This window comes from Tenrec ecaudatus, chromosome X, assembly GCF_050624435.1.
Source record: "Tenrec ecaudatus isolate mTenEca1 chromosome X, mTenEca1.hap1, whole genome shotgun sequence".
In the NCBI taxonomy this organism is placed as follows: Eukaryota; Metazoa; Chordata; class Mammalia; order Afrosoricida; family Tenrecidae; genus Tenrec; species Tenrec ecaudatus.
In genome coordinates, this window is record NC_134548.1 from 111266380 (window position 1) to 111282950 (window position 16571).

The 16571-nt window shown below is 46.9% G+C and overlaps 1 protein-coding gene across 6 annotated transcripts; it reads left to right on the forward strand.

The window, feature by feature from the left end:
• Positions 1 to 7904: 7904 nt before the first annotated feature.
• On the forward strand, positions 7905 to 16009 carry LOC142435046 (G protein-coupled receptor associated sorting protein 3-like). 6 transcript variants are annotated; one of them, XM_075539666.1, is made up of 6 exons: positions 7905 to 8034; positions 9579 to 9659; positions 10666 to 10741; positions 11176 to 11247; positions 11603 to 11681; positions 11978 to 16009. In XM_075539666.1, the coding sequence occupies exon 6, from the start codon at positions 12282 to 12284 to the stop codon at positions 14679 to 14681; it is 2400 nt and encodes a 799-aa protein (XP_075395781.1). In that variant the 5' UTR covers positions 7905 to 8034; positions 9579 to 9659; positions 10666 to 10741; positions 11176 to 11247; positions 11603 to 11681; positions 11978 to 12281; the 3' UTR covers positions 14682 to 16009. The 6 variants fall into 6 exon arrangements, with proteins under 6 accessions (XP_075395781.1, XP_075395778.1, XP_075395782.1 ...); XM_075539663.1 differs by having other exon boundaries at positions 10666 to 10732; XM_075539664.1 differs by lacking the exon at positions 7905 to 8034 and adding an exon at positions 8289 to 8345 and having other exon boundaries at positions 10666 to 10732.
• Positions 16010 to 16571: the final 562 nt, after the last annotated feature.

A 16571-nucleotide genomic window follows, 5' to 3' on the forward strand; every position in this document is an offset into this window, starting at 1 on the left:
CAACACAAGACAAAAGAAATATATTAAAGGTATTCAGCTGGGGAAGGAAGAGGTGAAATTATCATTATTCACACATGATATGATTCTATATATTGAAGACCCCTTAAACTCCACAGCGGAGTGTTGGAAGCAATAGAGGAATATAGCAAAGTGGCAGGATACAAAATCAACAAACAGAAGTCTATTGGAGTGCTCTAAACATCAGACAAGACCACAGAAGAGACGATTAAAAAGGTAGCACCCTTTACAATTGTCAACCACAAATTGAAATACCTAGAGGTATACCTGACTAAAAAAAAAAAAACGAAAGATTTGTATGAGGAAAATGACAACACACTACTTCAAGACATCGAGAGTGACCTCAACAAATGGAATAATATGCCATGCTCGTGGATTGGCAGACTGAATATAGTAAATATGTCAGTTCTGCCCAAGGCACTATATAATTTCAATGCTATCCCGATACAAATTGCACCATCCTTCTCAAAGAATTGGAAAAATAGATTACCAACTTCATATGGAGAAGGAAGAAGCCCAGAATTAGCAGAGAACTCCTCAAGAAAAAGGACAAAGTGGGAGGGCTTGCTCTACCTGTTTTCAACACGTACTATACGGCCACAGTAGTCAAAACAGTGTGGTACTGGCATAATGACAGCTATTCAGACCAATGGAAAAGAGCTTAAGACCCAGATATAAAAACCTCAGCATACAGGCAACTGATCTTTGATAAGGGCCCCAAAATTATTAAATGGGAAGCAGATGTCATCTTCATTGAATTGTACTGGAAAAAATGGATATCTACTTGCAGAAAAGTGAAGCAAGACCCTTACCTCATTCCATGCACAAGAATAAACTCCAGGTTGGTCAAAGACCTTGAGATAAAACCCCAAACTATTAGGGCCATTAGTAAGTGAATTGGGGCAAACCTGATGACCTTGGCACAGGGAACACATAGGATATCAGAAATAGGGAAGGATACAAATACAGAGGAGTCACAAATAGACAAGTGGGATATACTGAAGATAAGACACCTGTGTACATCGAAAGAATTCACCAGGAGAGTAATAAGAGAGTCCACCGACTGGAAAAACATCTTTAGCAATGACACATCAGACAAAGGCTTTGTTACTAAAATCTACAATAGTTTGCAAGCTTACAATAAGAGAAAAACTAATTGCCCACTGAGGAGGTGGGCAACACAACTGAACATATTTTCACAGAATCTGAAATCCTAATGGCCAATACACATTTGAGAAAATGTTCCTGATCATTAGCCATAAGAGAAATGCAAATCAAAACAACTATGAGATACCACCTAACCCCCTCAAAGATAGCCCAATTAAAAAAATCAGAAAATAAGTGTTGGAGAGGCTGTGGTGAGGTCGGAACTCTCATCCAGTGCTGCTGGACTTGTAGGCATGTACCGCCACTTTTGAAATTGATTTGGCGATTTCTCAAACAGATGGAAATTCAGTTACCATACGAACCAGCAATCCCCCTACTGAGCATATACCCAGAAGAGGCAAGAAACAAACCATGGCCAGACATCTGTGTTCCAATGTTCATTGCAGCACAGTTCACAATGACATGGAACTGGAAACAACCCAAATTTCCATCAACACATGAATGGATTAAAAAACTGTGGTACAGACACACTATGGAGTACTATGCATTGCGAAAAAGCAGTGAACGCATGAAGCATATTGCCTCATGGGAAAACTGGAGGAAATTATGCTAAGTGAAGTAAGCCAAGCACAAAAGAACAAGTATAAAATACGTCCGCTGAGGTAAGTTAATACACACACACACACACACACACACACACACACACACACACACGAGAGAGAGAGAGAACAGAAAGGTAAGTACAAAAGTTGCACAGGGAAAAAGCTACTGTATACAAACACTCCAGGGGTGAGGTCCACGGGCCATACCAAATCCAGGGGTACATATGGTAGCCAACTAAAATAGGGGTGGAGGGAGGAAAGGGGAACGAAAAAAAGTGTGTGATGGGCAAATAAGGCACTGACTCACCCAATGGGAGTGTGTTGTTGTGTCTCCACAGGGAAACAGGGATCATATATAAAGTCAGTGCCACACAATGTAGTGTGCCGGCAAGGAGTGGGGAGCCAGTGGAGGGTCCTGAGGGCTCGGCCACATACCAGTTACATGGACAACTCCCCCTCCACCCAGAAGAATTTATTGAGAGGACAGCACTGAAGCTGCAGCTAGGGGAGAGGGGCATGTTTGATCAGAGCAAATGGGAGCAAATCAAGGGGGAGGAAGGGAGAATGGAGCACATTCTGGTCCATCAGGCCTGGAGGACGATATCCCCGTTCTGAACAGCCAATGGACAGAGTGGACAATATGGCTGATCCCACTATGAGACACGCTGTCCCTTGATGGCCCAGGGCCCTAAGGGGGACAACACTGTAGACTCAGCGTCAGGACTGGCCCAGACTGACCCTGTGACACCAAGACAAATCACTAAAATTGTGCGGCAGAGCAACTGTGGGAGCAGAGCAGGGAGCCCCCTGAGGTGGTACAAAGGACAGACTCTGGGGCCAAAGCATGGTACCTCATTGGACCTAACTGAAGGACATGCCTAGAGATTAAAAATCAGACCTTGATATATTTACAGGTTTTTCTTCCTTTTTAAAATTTTTCTTTTAATTAATTTATTCTTCTATGGGTAATGGGTTTCCCTTTTTATTGTCATAGCTGTGTTCTCACTCATTACGTATCTTACAATGACTTGATTTTTGGTGCATATTATTATCTTACAGATCTATCTAGATAAGATAGACTGGATGAATAATCTGGAGGAGAAAACAATGGAACCAATGATTCCGGGGGGACACGGGGGAGAGGGAAGAAGGGGCAAGGAGGTGGTACTGACGAACCCAGGGACAGGGGAGCAATAAGTGATCCAAAATCTGTAGGAAGGAGGGTGTGAGTGGCCTGGTATGGATTCAGTGAGGGCAAGGTAACCTACAGAAATTACTGAAACCCAAATGAAGGCTGAGCATGATAGTGGGACAAAAGGAAAGTAAAAGGGAATAGAGGAAAGAACTAGGTGACAAAGGAGATTCATAGAGGTCTAAATACAGACATGTACATATGTTAATATATTTATATAGAATGGTGGGGAAATAGATATACATGCATATATTTATAGGTTTACTATTAAGGCAGCAGATAGACATCGAGCCTTCACTCAAGTACTTACTCAATGCAAGAACACTTTGTTCTATTAAATTGGCATTCCAGGATGCACACCTTCCTGATATGATTGCTGAAGAAAAATGTGTGCATAAGCAAATGTTTTGAAGAAAGCTGATGGTGCCCAGCTATCAAAAGATATAGCGTCTCGGGTCTTAAAAACTTGAAGATAAACAAGAGGCCATCTAGCTGAGACGCATCAAAGTCCATATGGAAGAAGCACACCAGCTTGGCTGACCACGAGGTATAGAAGGGACCAGTTATCAGACATCAAAGAGCTAAAAATCATATCAGTGGGTGCCCACCTCCAAGATATGATCAATGAAGACAAACGTGTGCATAAACAAATGTGGTGAAGAAAGCTGATGGTGCCCAGCTATCAAAAGACATAGTGTCTGGGGTCTTAAAGGCTCAAAGATAAACAAGTGACCATCTAGCTCAGAAGCAACAAAGCCCACATGGAAGAAACACACTAGCCTGTGTGACCATGAGCTGGCGAAGGGATCAGGTATCAAGCATCAAGGAACAAAAGATCATATCATTGAAAATGTTGTTGAGTGCAGAGTGGAGACCCAAAGCCCAATGGTAGTAAACCGGACACCCCTTACTGAATAGTTGTGGGGAGGATATGAACCAGGCAGGGTGCAGGGTAGCAAGGATGAAACATATAACTTTTCTCTAGTTCTTAAATACTTTCTCCCCTGCCCCACTATCATGATCCCAATTCTACCTTACAAATTTGGCTAGACCAGAGGATGTACATAGGCACAGATAGCAACTGGAAACACAGGGAATCCAGCACAGATGACTCCTCCAAGACCAGTGGTGAGAGTAGTGATGCCTGGAGGGTGGAGCGGATGTCTGGTGGAAAAGGGGAACTGAATATAAGAATCTACGTATAGCCTCCTCCCTGGGGGAGGGACAGCAAAGAAGGCAGGGGGAGACGTCAGACAGTGTAACATATGACAAAAGAATAATAATTTATGAATGATGAAGGGTTCATGAGGTGGGGGATGTGGGGAGGGAGGGGGAAATGAGCAGCAGATATTAAGGGCTCAAGTAGAAGGCAAATGCTTTGAGAATGATGATGGCAACAAACGTACATATGTTCTTGACACACTGGATGTATGTATAGGTTGTGATAAGAATTGTATGAGCCCCCAATAAAATGATTTTAAAAAAGAGAGAGAGAGAAAATAAAATAAAGATGAGGAAAGAGGTTTACAGAAAAAAAAGAAAGCAATGAGTTACATTATCTAGGAACTTAGTCATTAAAATGATCACTTCTGAGAACAGAAGCAACCTGCGAATTTGTTTTGAAACACTCATTGCTACTTTGCACTTTTGTTTCTTACCTCACTGCCATGGAGTCAAATTCGACACATTATAGGACAGGGACAGAACAGCTCCTTTGGATTGCTGAGGCTTTACAACTTTATGGGAAGAGAAGGCCTCATCTTTTTTTTTTAATTAAATACTTTTGTTGGGGGCTCATACATCTCTTATCACAATCCATGCATTCATCCAGTGTGTCAAGCACATTTGCACATATGCCGCCATGATCATTTTCAAAGCACAGAAAGCCTCATCTTTCTCCTTCGGAATGCCCCGATGTTTAGAAATGCTGACCTTGTATTGGGCAGCACATCCCCCCCAGTGTGCCACCAGGGCTCCTGGTCTGGTAGAGATTCCTCAAAGAAATGTGCTGCTCAGTCCTCCCGAGGAACCCACGTGAGCTCTTTAGACTGACTCTGTGCAGCTCTCTCCTTGGCACTCTGCCCTCCCAATTCTGGCTGCAGTGACCTCTCTAGTTTCCCAACTTCTTTGCTGAAGGTCAGCAGACTTAAGTTCCAAAGCTCCAGAAGTCCCACTCCCAGCCTTCTCGCTTGAAAACTGCTATCATGATAAGATTGACTCATTTAAAAGCATATTAAAACATCATTTTGGAGGGTCTTACAGCTCTTTTAACCAGCTATACATCAATGGTATCAAGAATATTTGTGCATAGGTTGGCATAATTATTTTCTAAACCTTTACTTTCTATTGAGTCCTTGGTATCAGCTCCTCTTTTCACCCTCCCTCTCCCCAACCTCGTGACCCCTTGATAAATGACAAATTATTATTATTTTCATATCTCACACTGATTGCTGTCTCCTGTCCCCCATGATTTCTGTTGTTCACCCCTCTGGAGGTGTGTGTGTGTGTGTATGTGTGTGTGTATTATGTGTTGAGCATTGCAATGGGGTCCCCCTTCCTCCCTTCTGCTCCCCACCTTCCTCCTACCCTCCTGGTACCGCTACTCCCATTCCTGCTCCTGGATTCCGTGTGTCGTGAGTTCTTATCCCTTAACTGTCGCTGTGCACATGCTCCGGTCTAGCCTACACTGAAAGGCAGGCCTGGGGTCCTCATCAGGGAGGAATGTTGTGTCTTTCATCAGTGCTATACTGCATGCCGGTTGACTCACCCCTTCCTTGTGACCCTTCTGTGAGGGGATGTCCCAATGTCTACAGAGGGGCAGGAATCTCTGCTCTGACCCCCCTCATTCTCAACCTTATGGGGGTTTGTTTGTTTGTTTCCGGTTCCTCAGGAATCACCCACCTCTGTTTCCTGATGAGCACACACCTCTGTTGAGAACATTTATGTTCATGGCTTTCATTTTTAAATTGTTACATTTGGGATGATAAACCGAATCGCTGGTATCCCATGTTTGTCAGTAGCAGAACTCCTCCTCTGTGCTGAGTAATGTTCAATGTTGCCAACACGATTCTTTTAGGATCCTCGAGGCCTTGACTCAGTTCTATCCTTGAAGCACCCACTGAAAACAAAAACCTTTCCCAAACCAAGCGAATTAGAATTTAAGCTGGAATACATTGTACTGCATGCTCATTGGTCCTAATTTTCTCCAGTTTACTTGCTTCTTTTTTCAATTAGTTAAAATGCATTGTTCTATTGTCCCTCAATTAGCTTGTTACATATACTCTTTTCACTCCTTTAGTGGTGATCCTAGATTTTACAATGTGCATGTTTACCCCATTCCAGTTTATAATCAGCGCCTGTATTTTGGCTCTTTCCTGTTAAAAGTTAGGGTCTTGGGACATTTTAACAATGTTTTAATCTCTCAATTTTCCATTAGGGTTTCAATGCACCTTACCTTGACACATGATTAAATCCCCAAAGAAACCATTATTAATCCAATTTAGTCGACATGTAGTTGAATTTGCCCACACCTTTACCTGCTCCACCGAACTTCATTCATTCCAGTTTTACTCAGTTTCTGCCTGGGATCATTTTTCTTCAGCTTGCACACATTCTGCCTTTTAATGTGGATCCTTCCAACATGAATTCTTGTTTGGTTTGTCTGAAATTCTTTTGTTACCTTTTATCTGTGGGGTTTATTTTTGTTTGGAACACAGTTCTAGGTTGGTGATCCTTTCTTTTCACCATTTAAGAATGAATGACATTCTTATTGTCTTCTGTGGGTATCGATGAGGCGGAATCCACTGCAGGGCAGTGGTACGGTTTGGGTCTGAATTGTCTTCAAACCGCCCTCGATTTTTTTGACAAGTGAATGACTAGCTGTATTGGCTCTCGTTTGCTGTCAGTGGGCTTTGGATTTTCATGTTTTGCTATTGTGCTGCCAGAGGAGGTTTACACACTAGTTCATGTTCCCATCCAATAACTTCTCCGCAAGTTGTTCACGGAATGCACGTGCATTCTCATCCTCTCCGTTCTGGTTATTCCAATTCCACTCATCTGGTTTCCTTGCACCCTCCCATTCCCCTCTTTGTGTTAATGTAATTATTGGCCACCTGGTTCCACATTTGGTTTTTCTTCTTCCTTAGTTTCTTTAATGTGCCTTTCTCTGTCTCTCTCTCTCTCTCTCTCTCTCTCTCTCTCTCTCTCTCTCTCTCTCTCTCTCTCTCTCTCTCTCTCTCTCTCTCTCTCTGTGTGTGTGTGTGGTGCTCTACTTGTGTTTTATCGAGCTTCTTGAATTCGTGGCTTGATATTTTTTGAAAACACACCCCAATGATATTTTGGAGAACTGCTCTTCCCCATTCCATTTTGTCCTCTGCACAGTTCCTCAGCATGTCTCTCTCGCTCTCACTCTCTCCGTTGCTCTCTGTCTTCTGTGACTCCCATGACCTTTAACTCTGGTCTGGATCTCCTTTCTTCTCTCTCTCTGCGTTTTAGTCTGCAGATAGCTCGAATCTCTCTTTCAGCCAGCAAAGCCTGTCTTGTGCAGAGTCTCGACTATGAGATGGATCTATACTACATCAATGAGAGGTTCGTTTCAACCGCTGTCTGTTTTTCTATTGGAGCGAACTCACAGTAGAAAGTGCCATACAGAGAATCACCCATAAGAGCCACGATTTGACCTTTTCTGTGTGAAATAATAACGTTCAGAGGAATTGTTACCCAGAGAAGAAAATATAAGTCACAATCTTACTATCGTGACATAGTAAATTCCAACTTTTTCTCTATGATGTCCTCTTACTCGTCTTCAGGTGTGTGCAAAGCTTTCAACCCCTTTTCATGCGACATTTTAATTGGAGATCATTGTTGATTCCCATGCTGCTGTTGGAAAAATACCAAGAGATCTGAAAAGCCCAGGCCTTGTCCTTCTGGAGAAAGGCGAGGTGGTGGGGGCTGCTGTGCGGGGGCGGACCTGGAGCGGAACCAGCCAGTGCTCAGCGGTTGCCATAGAAACCGGACGTCAAGATGGCGATGGTGACGTCTTTGCAATAGATGAGGAGGCGACCCTCGGGGAGGAGCTTCTTCCTGGCTTCCAGTCTTTGGCGGACGCGGTCGTGGGTAAGAGAGCTCTCGCCTCCAGTGTGCCGGCGCCAAAGGCCCCGGGCCCGAGTCGCCTGTTTGCTGCTTTGGGACGGGCGCGGTGGTCGGCTGCCTGGTCCAGGAGACAGGCCGCCTTTGTCCCACCCGGCCCCGGCGACTGGGGCGTCCTGCTCGCGGGGTGGCCTTGGGGTGCTTTCCATCCAAGGCCAGGGGCGGTGCGGGAGGGGCTTGGGGTTGAGGACAGAGACGGGAAAAGGTTGCCTGAGCTTGTGTGTAGCACCGGCCTGCCAGGAGTCCTGATTGTGTGGAGTGAGACCTAATTGTGCGGAGTGAGTAGGGGGTGGGGGGTGGGATGAGGGGTGCAGGAAGGGATGAGGGGTGCGGGGAGGATGAGGGGTGGGGGGTGGGATGAGGGGTGCAGGAATGGTTGAGGGGTGCGGGGAGGATGAGGGGTGGGGGGAGGATGAGGGGTGGGGGCGGGGATGGGATGAAGGGTGTGGAATGAGGGGCAGGGGGTGGGATTAGGGGTGTGGGAGGGGTGAGGGGTGGGGGTGGGGTGAAGGTTGCAGGGAGGGATGAGGAGTTTGGGTAGGGTGGGGGTGGGGACTGGGCGGGATCTGGGCTCTGGGAAGATTGATTGTGCAGGAGGTTTGTATCCTGTCGCAGCCTACAGGTTTGCTTACTGTGAGCAGTGTGTGCGCGCCTATGGGGAATGTTCGAGTGTGTGTGTATGCATGCACACGCGCACGCGCCTGTTTGTATCTGTGAGTGTCTCTGCCAGCTGCCTCGGGGTAAGCTTTCTGTGAAGAATGTGTGTGTCTGCAGCGTACAGATTTTAGGTGTGTGTGTGTGTGTGTGTGTCTATGTCTGTGCCTAGAGTCTTCTGGATCGTTGTTGGTGAGGAGTGTGTGTGTGTGTGTGTGTGTGTGTGTCGCAGTAGCTTCAGGGATTTTTATTGTGAAGTCTGTGTGTGTGTGTGTGTGTGTGTGTGTCGCAGTAGCTTCAGGGATTTTTATTGTGAGGTCTGTGTGTGTGTGTGTGTCGCAGTAGCGTCAGGGATTGTTAATGTGAGGACTGCGTGTATGTGTGTATTTCCGCAGCTTCCGAGGTTGGGGGGGGCGGTGGGTGTTGGTGGTGGTAGAAGGGGCTGCAGAGTGTTTTGTGTGCAGAATGCTTGAGAAGCTAAGGTGGGCCTTGACCATCCCACTGAGTGCGTAGCCCATATTAGGAAAGGAGTCCGCCTGTTGTTCCTTTTCTCTAGGTGTACGTGGCCAAACCACAAGGAGGCTTGATGGCTGCCCTGGGCTTTGGGGTGGATCGAGCCTCCATTTATGATTCTTGCCTGAACCTCGTATTGCGCATAAGATAAATGTCTCCTGTTGCTTTTCGGATTCCTACTGGACTTAGACTGTAGGCTAGACCTTTGCCGTCTCCCTTAGCTACCCATCTATCTCTTCCTTTGTCTGTCTGCTTACGTCATTAAGATTCCTGGGTTCCTATTTTGCTCAGAGGTTTACCATCCGCTACTGTCATTGTTCATTGATGCTCATTTTGTCCCCAAGGTGGAAGCCCTCCAAGTTGGCCTCTGTGTGCATTTGACACCTCCCCAGCAGTGCTTTAAATGGTGGGCTGCTAGCTGAAAGGTAAGTTTTCTCCACGCCCCCTCCACCTTGGAAAAGATGACGCCGTTTTCAATAAAGAGTTACAACCTCAAACCCTGTGGTTCTATCTTGTCCAGTGGGGTCTCTGAGTTGAAATCCTCTCCATTGGCAGTGTTGTTTGTTTGTTTGTTTGTATTCCTCATGGTGGTTAGCTTTCTTTTCACCAGGTACTTTGCTCTCTGAGCCGATATCCCCCTCTAGAAGGAAAGCAAGGGTGTTTTCCCTGCAGCAGAGCTTTGAGGAGTTGAAGAGAAAGGTCTGAAAAATAATACGCCATAGCATCTGTCGCCCCCGCAAAAGGCCCTTCCCTGTTCTACCTTTGCCTGCTTTCTTCTGTGAGCGTCATGCTTCTGACGTTCACCCAATAGCCTTGCTTGCAGGGTGCGTAGTTGGAAATTTACCAGCAAACCGAGATAAACACTCAATGATGTATGAGCTCCATTGTCACCTCTGGAGAGGGTGGTCTGGTGGTGCTGGGAGGAGACAAAGCCTCCTGTAGTGCTTCCAGTTCACTGAGTGGAGACAGGCAAGAAAGTCCCCCACCCCACCCATTTGGTTTCAAGAAGCAGTGCAAACCTGCCCCCCCCCCATCCCCGCCCCTGGTTTGGGGTCTATATTCTTAACCTGCCAGCCTACTCTATGTAGTATATTGAGGGGGGAGGAAAAGCTACTTGGGGGGGCACTTTATAAGATTGGAAGTCAGTCAGGTTCTGGTTCTGGAATCACACCCTCTGCCTCCAGCCACCTCTCAGGGACCTTTCCTTTGTGTGCAGGAGGAATGCCAGGGAAGATTCCATAGAGCTCAAGAGAGAGGATGTCTGGGAAGCTGTGAGGATTTAAGATGTTTCGTTTTTCTACTTAATGCCTGATTCTGGAACAGGGACGGTTGGAATCTGAATGCTGGAAAGCTGTGCATTAACTGATGTTCTTCTTCCATTGCCAACAGATTCTCTTGCTGTTTGCTCAATGCCCCTTCCTCTTTCTGTAGGGCGGGTGCTTCTCCAGGAGGAGGTCTCTGCGGAGGACCCTTGCTGTGTGAGGACAGCCTGGCATAGGTGAATGAGGTACACGAGGGTGGGGGAAGGGGCTATTTAATGAAGTGATGAAAAGAATTCTTTGTCCTTGGCGTATGATTGTTCAAACTCTCCGCTATGAATTAGGTGAAGGTTGACTGTCTCTGCCTCATTTTAAAATGCAATTGCCTGTGTTCTGTGGCTCACACCTTATATTTCAGTTCTTGGGGAGATGTGTGGTCTCCTCTGGGAAGTGACTGGCTTTGGGATTGGGGAAGGGTGTTCCGATAGACTAGGTGGAGGGGGGTGGCTCAGCAATCATTGGAGAAGATGCACACGGGTGGCAGGCTTTTAACATGCCCACGGCTATGTGAAAGCAGATGTGGTAATAGGTACTGCTAACCTCTTGGCATAGGGCCTACTAACCTGTCTCTCCTCTCTCTCTCCCTCTCTGTTTTCTGCCCTGTCTGTATGCCTATCACCAGATCTCTCTCATCGGTGGCAATTCTCTTGAAAGTTAGATAAGAAAGAAGACAAACTCTTCATTGAAATCCAGGGTGGGTATGAGCATGAGCACCCCCTGTTGATTTGGATATGGGGGTGGTTTGTCTGCAGTGGAGTAGAACTTACTTGGACCCGCTGTCCTTCGCTTTTCCAGACCCATTACTCTCTTACATGTGTGTGCCCACAAAGGGGGTGAGGTGTGGTCCAAGATTGTACCTGAAGTGTAATTGGTAAATATTGGGGCTGGAGAATTGGGAGAGAAGAATTATTTTTTTAATATGGGCCAAGGAGGTGATTAAAAGTGGGCTCTCGATTTGGGAAAGGCAGGGCTGCGATTGAGAGGCCAGAGTGTGGGTCTGTCTAGCAAATACTCAGAACCCCTAGTTCATTGTGTATGTTTGTCCACAGGTCTGCCTGTGGGTCTCGTGGACAGCTTGTCAAAATCAGAAACAAGGAAGGAGGAGAACATTGCACCGGATCAGTGCAGGTTGGTCTGAGAACGAGGCTGGACTTGCAGGGTGCCTGCGGCACAGACTGGCCGGGTGCTCCTTAACCTCTCTTGCTCCCAGCAAGCTTCCCCACTGCCAAGAAAGGAGTGTGGTGGGCTCTGGGCAGGACATGGTTCAGCATTAGTGGGATTGTGGGAGGGATGCAACAAGGAAGCAGGTTTGCTACTGGTCTCCTGATACCGCACAACCGGTCCTTCCGGTCCCTCTCAGGGACCTTCTGCATAGAGCAGTGCACTTGGAAAAGACTCAGAGCCGCCGCATTCCGTTCTTTCAGGTTCGTCTCCAGGGATAGCCTTGGTGGCCTTGGCGTGGTAGAAGACCCTCGCTCTCAACTGCCCTGTACCCGGGAACGTCATCGTCTCCCACCTGAGTGTGCTTCTGCCCGGTCTGTCCGCCTCAGTCACAGAAGCTGTGTGCCGGGAGAGGGGGTTCTACCCCTGTTGAACTGACAATTGACTCTTCACTCTTGCCCTCAAGGTTACAGCTTGGTTCTGTCAAAGAGTGTTTAAGACACCGACCTGGGACACGTTGTGTACCAAAGTCACTACTGAAGAGGGCTCTCTAACTAGATTACAGCCATGGCAGAGAGTAGGACTAGGGCTCAGAATAAAATGAGAAGAGGGTCTAGGAAGGAGGGTAGTGGCCTAGGCAGGTCTGCAGGGAAGCACCAGGCCAAGGCGCGATTTGAGACAGATGCAGGGGCGGGGGCCGGGATGCCAACAATGTCTAAGAATAAGGTTGGTAAGAAGAAAGGAAGAGCCTCGCATAAAAATCAGGTGGCTGCTGACCAGAAGAAAGGTGCTCTGTCTCAGAACCAGGCGGTTGCTCAGCAGAAGGAAGGCGCTGTGCCCAAGTATCAGGCGGTTGCTCAGCAGAAGGAAGGCACTATACCTAAGTATCAGGCGGTTGCACAGCAGAAGGAAGGTGCTGTACCTAAGTATCAAATGGTTGCTCAGCAGAAGGAAGGTGCTGTGCCTCAGAATCAGGCAGTTGCTCAGCAGAAGGAAGGTGCTGTACCTAAGTATCACATGGTTTCTCAGCAGAAGGAAGGTGCTGTGCCTCAGAATCAGGCAGTTGCTCAGCAGAAGGAAGGTGCTGTACCTAAGTATCACATGGTTTCTCAGCAGAAGGAAGGTGCTGTACCTAAGAATCAGGCAGTTGCTCAGCAGAAGGAAGGTGCTGTGCCTAAGTATCACATGGTTTCTCAGCAAAAGGAAGGTGCTGTGCCTAAGAATCAGGCAGTTGCTCAGCAGAAGGAAGGTGCTGTACCTAAGTATCACATGGTTTCTCAGCAAAAGGAAGGTGCTGTGCCCAAGTATCAGGCAGTTGCTCAGCAGAAGGAAGGTGCTGTGCCCAAGTATCAGGCAGTTGCTCAGCAGAAGGAAGGTGCTGTACCTAAGTATCGTATGGTTTGTCAGCAGAAGGAAGGTGCTGTGCCTAAGACTCCAGTGGCTGGCCTTTCTAAGTATAGAGTACTTCCTGAGCATGCAAGAGCCTTTTCAGAGCTGAAGGCTATGGGGATAGGTGCGCCTAAGCCTAGGCCGAAATGCAGTGCCAGGTGTATGCACGACGTGATGCCAGACATTCATTCCTTTCGTGATGAGGAGGCCCTTCTTATGTCGTTTCTTGCTGCTGTGGCTAGAGCCAGTGTTGTAGCCAGGAGTGCCCCCCAAGAAAAGACTGACAGTGATGCCTGGTTCTGGTCTGGGGAAGAGCCCAGTATTGGTGCCTGGTTCTGGGGGGAGGAAGAGGCTGATGAAGGGTCCAGTTCTGGGAACGAAGATGAAGCTGTCCATGGGGCCTCCGCCTCTGTGGTGGAGTTGGGTAGCGAGTCTGCTACTGGGGCCGAGTGTCCACTTAGGTCAGAGACAGAGGAGGAGGACGCCATTTTTGGAAGCTGGTTTTGGGATGGAGACGAGACTAGTTTTGACCCTAATCCTAGACCCGTGTACAGGATAATTAAGCCACAGGCGGAGGATGAATTTGATTGGCTTAGGGATTGGGACCCCTCTGCCATCCCGGCACTGTTGGCATTCGCATCCCAGCTGCTCATGAACACCAGGCCTCCTTCGTACATTGCCCTGTCCTCAGAGAGGAAAAAGCCGCGAACTTTGCCCCCTGAGGAAGTCAGCCTTTGTGAGGGCACTAACATATGCCTGCAGTCCATCCAGGCATACCCACTTGATTCTGAGGTGTGCGCTCGGACCATAGAGGAGATCAGGCGCGAACTGAGGATCAGGAAGTTGAATGGCATTAAGCCGTTTTCTTGCCCTTGCAAGATGGAGTGCTGCGTGGATGCTGAGGAATTCGAAAGGCTCGTTAGCTTGCTTCAGTCGAATGCCGACCCCCTGATTCATAAAATCGCGCAAATTGCCATGGGCGTCATCAAAGTCAATCCATTTGTCCAGCAGCTCGTTAATGAGATGGGGGTGCTGACAGTGATCGAAAGCTTCCTGGATTTTCAGACCCCTGACGTGACCAAAAAGGCTGAAATTACCCTGAATCCCATTTCTGTGGAGGAAAGACAGCGCATGATTGAATTGCACGTTGTGCACATGTGTAAGGAAGCGGTGTCTTTCCCCTTGAACTCCCCAGGGCAGCTGTCTGCGTTGAAGGAATTGGGGCAGCTTACTGTTGACTCTGACCTTCACTACATTGTCACTATTTACCTTACCGACCTTTTCAACACGCTGGCCCAGGGAAACCGTAAAACCAGAAATACCGTTTTGAAAATCCTTTTGAATATGTCAGAAAATCCAATTGCAGCAAGAGACATGATTGACCTCGAGTCACTGTCAGCACTGAAAGTGATCTTTAACCAGAAAGAGGCCAAAGCCAACCTGGTTACTGCCGTGGCCATCTTTGTTAACATAAAGGAGCATATCAGAAAGGGATCAATTATTGTTGTCAATCCCTCCAGCTATAACGAACTCAAGGCCATGTTCCGTGAGGTTAAAGCGATTATTGAGAAGTTGTAAAATGCACCAAGAGTAAAAGAAAACGTGGAACAAGCTCCAAACTTTCATAGGCCGAGTATTCCCATCGAGCCTTGTCTTGTTTGACAGTGTTAACATTACACATTGCCTCTTTGACATGATGTTCCTTGTGAAAATCTGTGTGTCTGGGCTAGACTGTATTTGGGGCACCCTATGAATCTTACCTCTTGACTGAAAAATGCCTGTTGATGTTGATCCCGTCTAGTTTGGGTGGTTTTTTACACTGGTAAGCCTGTGAACCAATAATGTAAGGAAGCTAACTCGTTCTTCAGTCTCTCCGTAGATCTCTTTGTGGCTTCATGTGGCAAAACCAGCAAGGCTTGGGTGTATTATTACTTACTTGTAGAAAGTAGGCACATGCGTGTCTAAGCGCACTCTCTTGATGCTCCGAGGAAACGAAAGGAATAATGATTTGCCCCATCTGCATCACATGGCTCATTCTGTAACCGAGAAAGAGACCTGAATCTCAGCCACAGTGTGGTGCTTGTTTCTTGGCTGTACGTTCTAGCACCGCACGCTTTCCTCTTCTATCGTTCACGCTGTTTGGTGTCAAAGTGGTCTCTTCCAGAAAAGAGGCTGTAGGTGAGGAGAAAGGTAGTCTGCGGTGAATCTATGGGGTCTGGGCTACAGTAGGGGCCCAGACTTTGTTGAATGACGAAGGTGGAGCTTGGGAGTCATCAGCAAGTGAAATGTTGTGTCTACCCTTCCCTCTCCACAGGCATTTAACCCCTAAGAACCCACAGTGTTGTGCACATTGTTTGATAGCCTAGCCTCCCCTTAAAAGGGCCATTGTAAAATCGGTGCCTCGTGTGTTTGTGTGTGTGTGTGTGACTCTTTACAATATTTCTCCTGTGTGTCTTGTGAAAGGCTGGAGGGCTCCGCCTTTGACCAGGAGGAAAGCCCCTTTCTGCATTTGTACCGGCTAAAAGTGTACGGTACGAGTCAACTTCATCTGAGATCATGGGCCCAGAAGTGCCCTGCCCCAGCAGTGGAGAACAAGAACGAGGAGTGGGGCTGCTGTTCGACCCACAAGATAGTGATTTCTGGAGGTCCGTATGGTCCAGAAAGTATTCCAAGGAGTTTTGGCCTATGGCTGAGTTCTGTAAGTCTTATGGCGGGAAGTACAACCCATGGTCTGAGCTAAAGAGAACGCCTCTGTGTCTGAAAATATTAGGTTAAATGCTTTACGATTTTTACACAATTCAGAAGGTAAAAGGAAATCCTCCTCTATTTCTGTCTGTCCCTTGCTTTTCCCCTGGCAGTATATTGTGAAACCCTTTCCATGTCAATAAATAGACTTCTGCAGCGTATTTTGAGTCGTGTTCTGTTTTTCCTAGGTGTACAGATGTCATGTAGCAACCCGCCTTCTTCTTTTCTTACTTTCTAGTGTACATACGCACAGCATCATTTGTTTCCAAAATGGAGAGTGTGGTTTTCGGAAAGTCCCCTCTCTAGTTTATTTTCCTAATTGAGCAGTACACGTTTTTTTTTTTTTAATTTCATAGCTCTGCTGGTGATGTAGCAAACACATTGGCCTGCGATCTTCATGGCTCTCAGTTCGAAACCATCAGCTGCTCCTCACGATAAATAATGGGTTTTTTACTCCTGTAAATAGTAACAGTCTCTGAAACCCACAGGGGGGTGCTGTGAGTCAGGAGGGACTTGATCGCTGTGGGTTTGGTTTTTTTTTTTTAATTGAGGCATGGATATTGACCTGCATATATTTGGCACCTTTAGAGATGCTTATACATGCTTGAGAAACTTCACTACAGTGAAGATTGGGACCCTATACTTCACCCTTAACAGCTTTTACATGTCTCTTGCTATTGTCGTCCTTTGACTTAATGCTTAACGCTCTTTACTTAAGATCGC

Coding starts and splice junctions, on each gene's coding strand:
- LOC142435046 (XM_075539666.1), top strand. CDS start 12,282: ATGGCAGAGAGTAGGACTAGGGCTCAGAATAAAATGAGAAGAGGGTCT.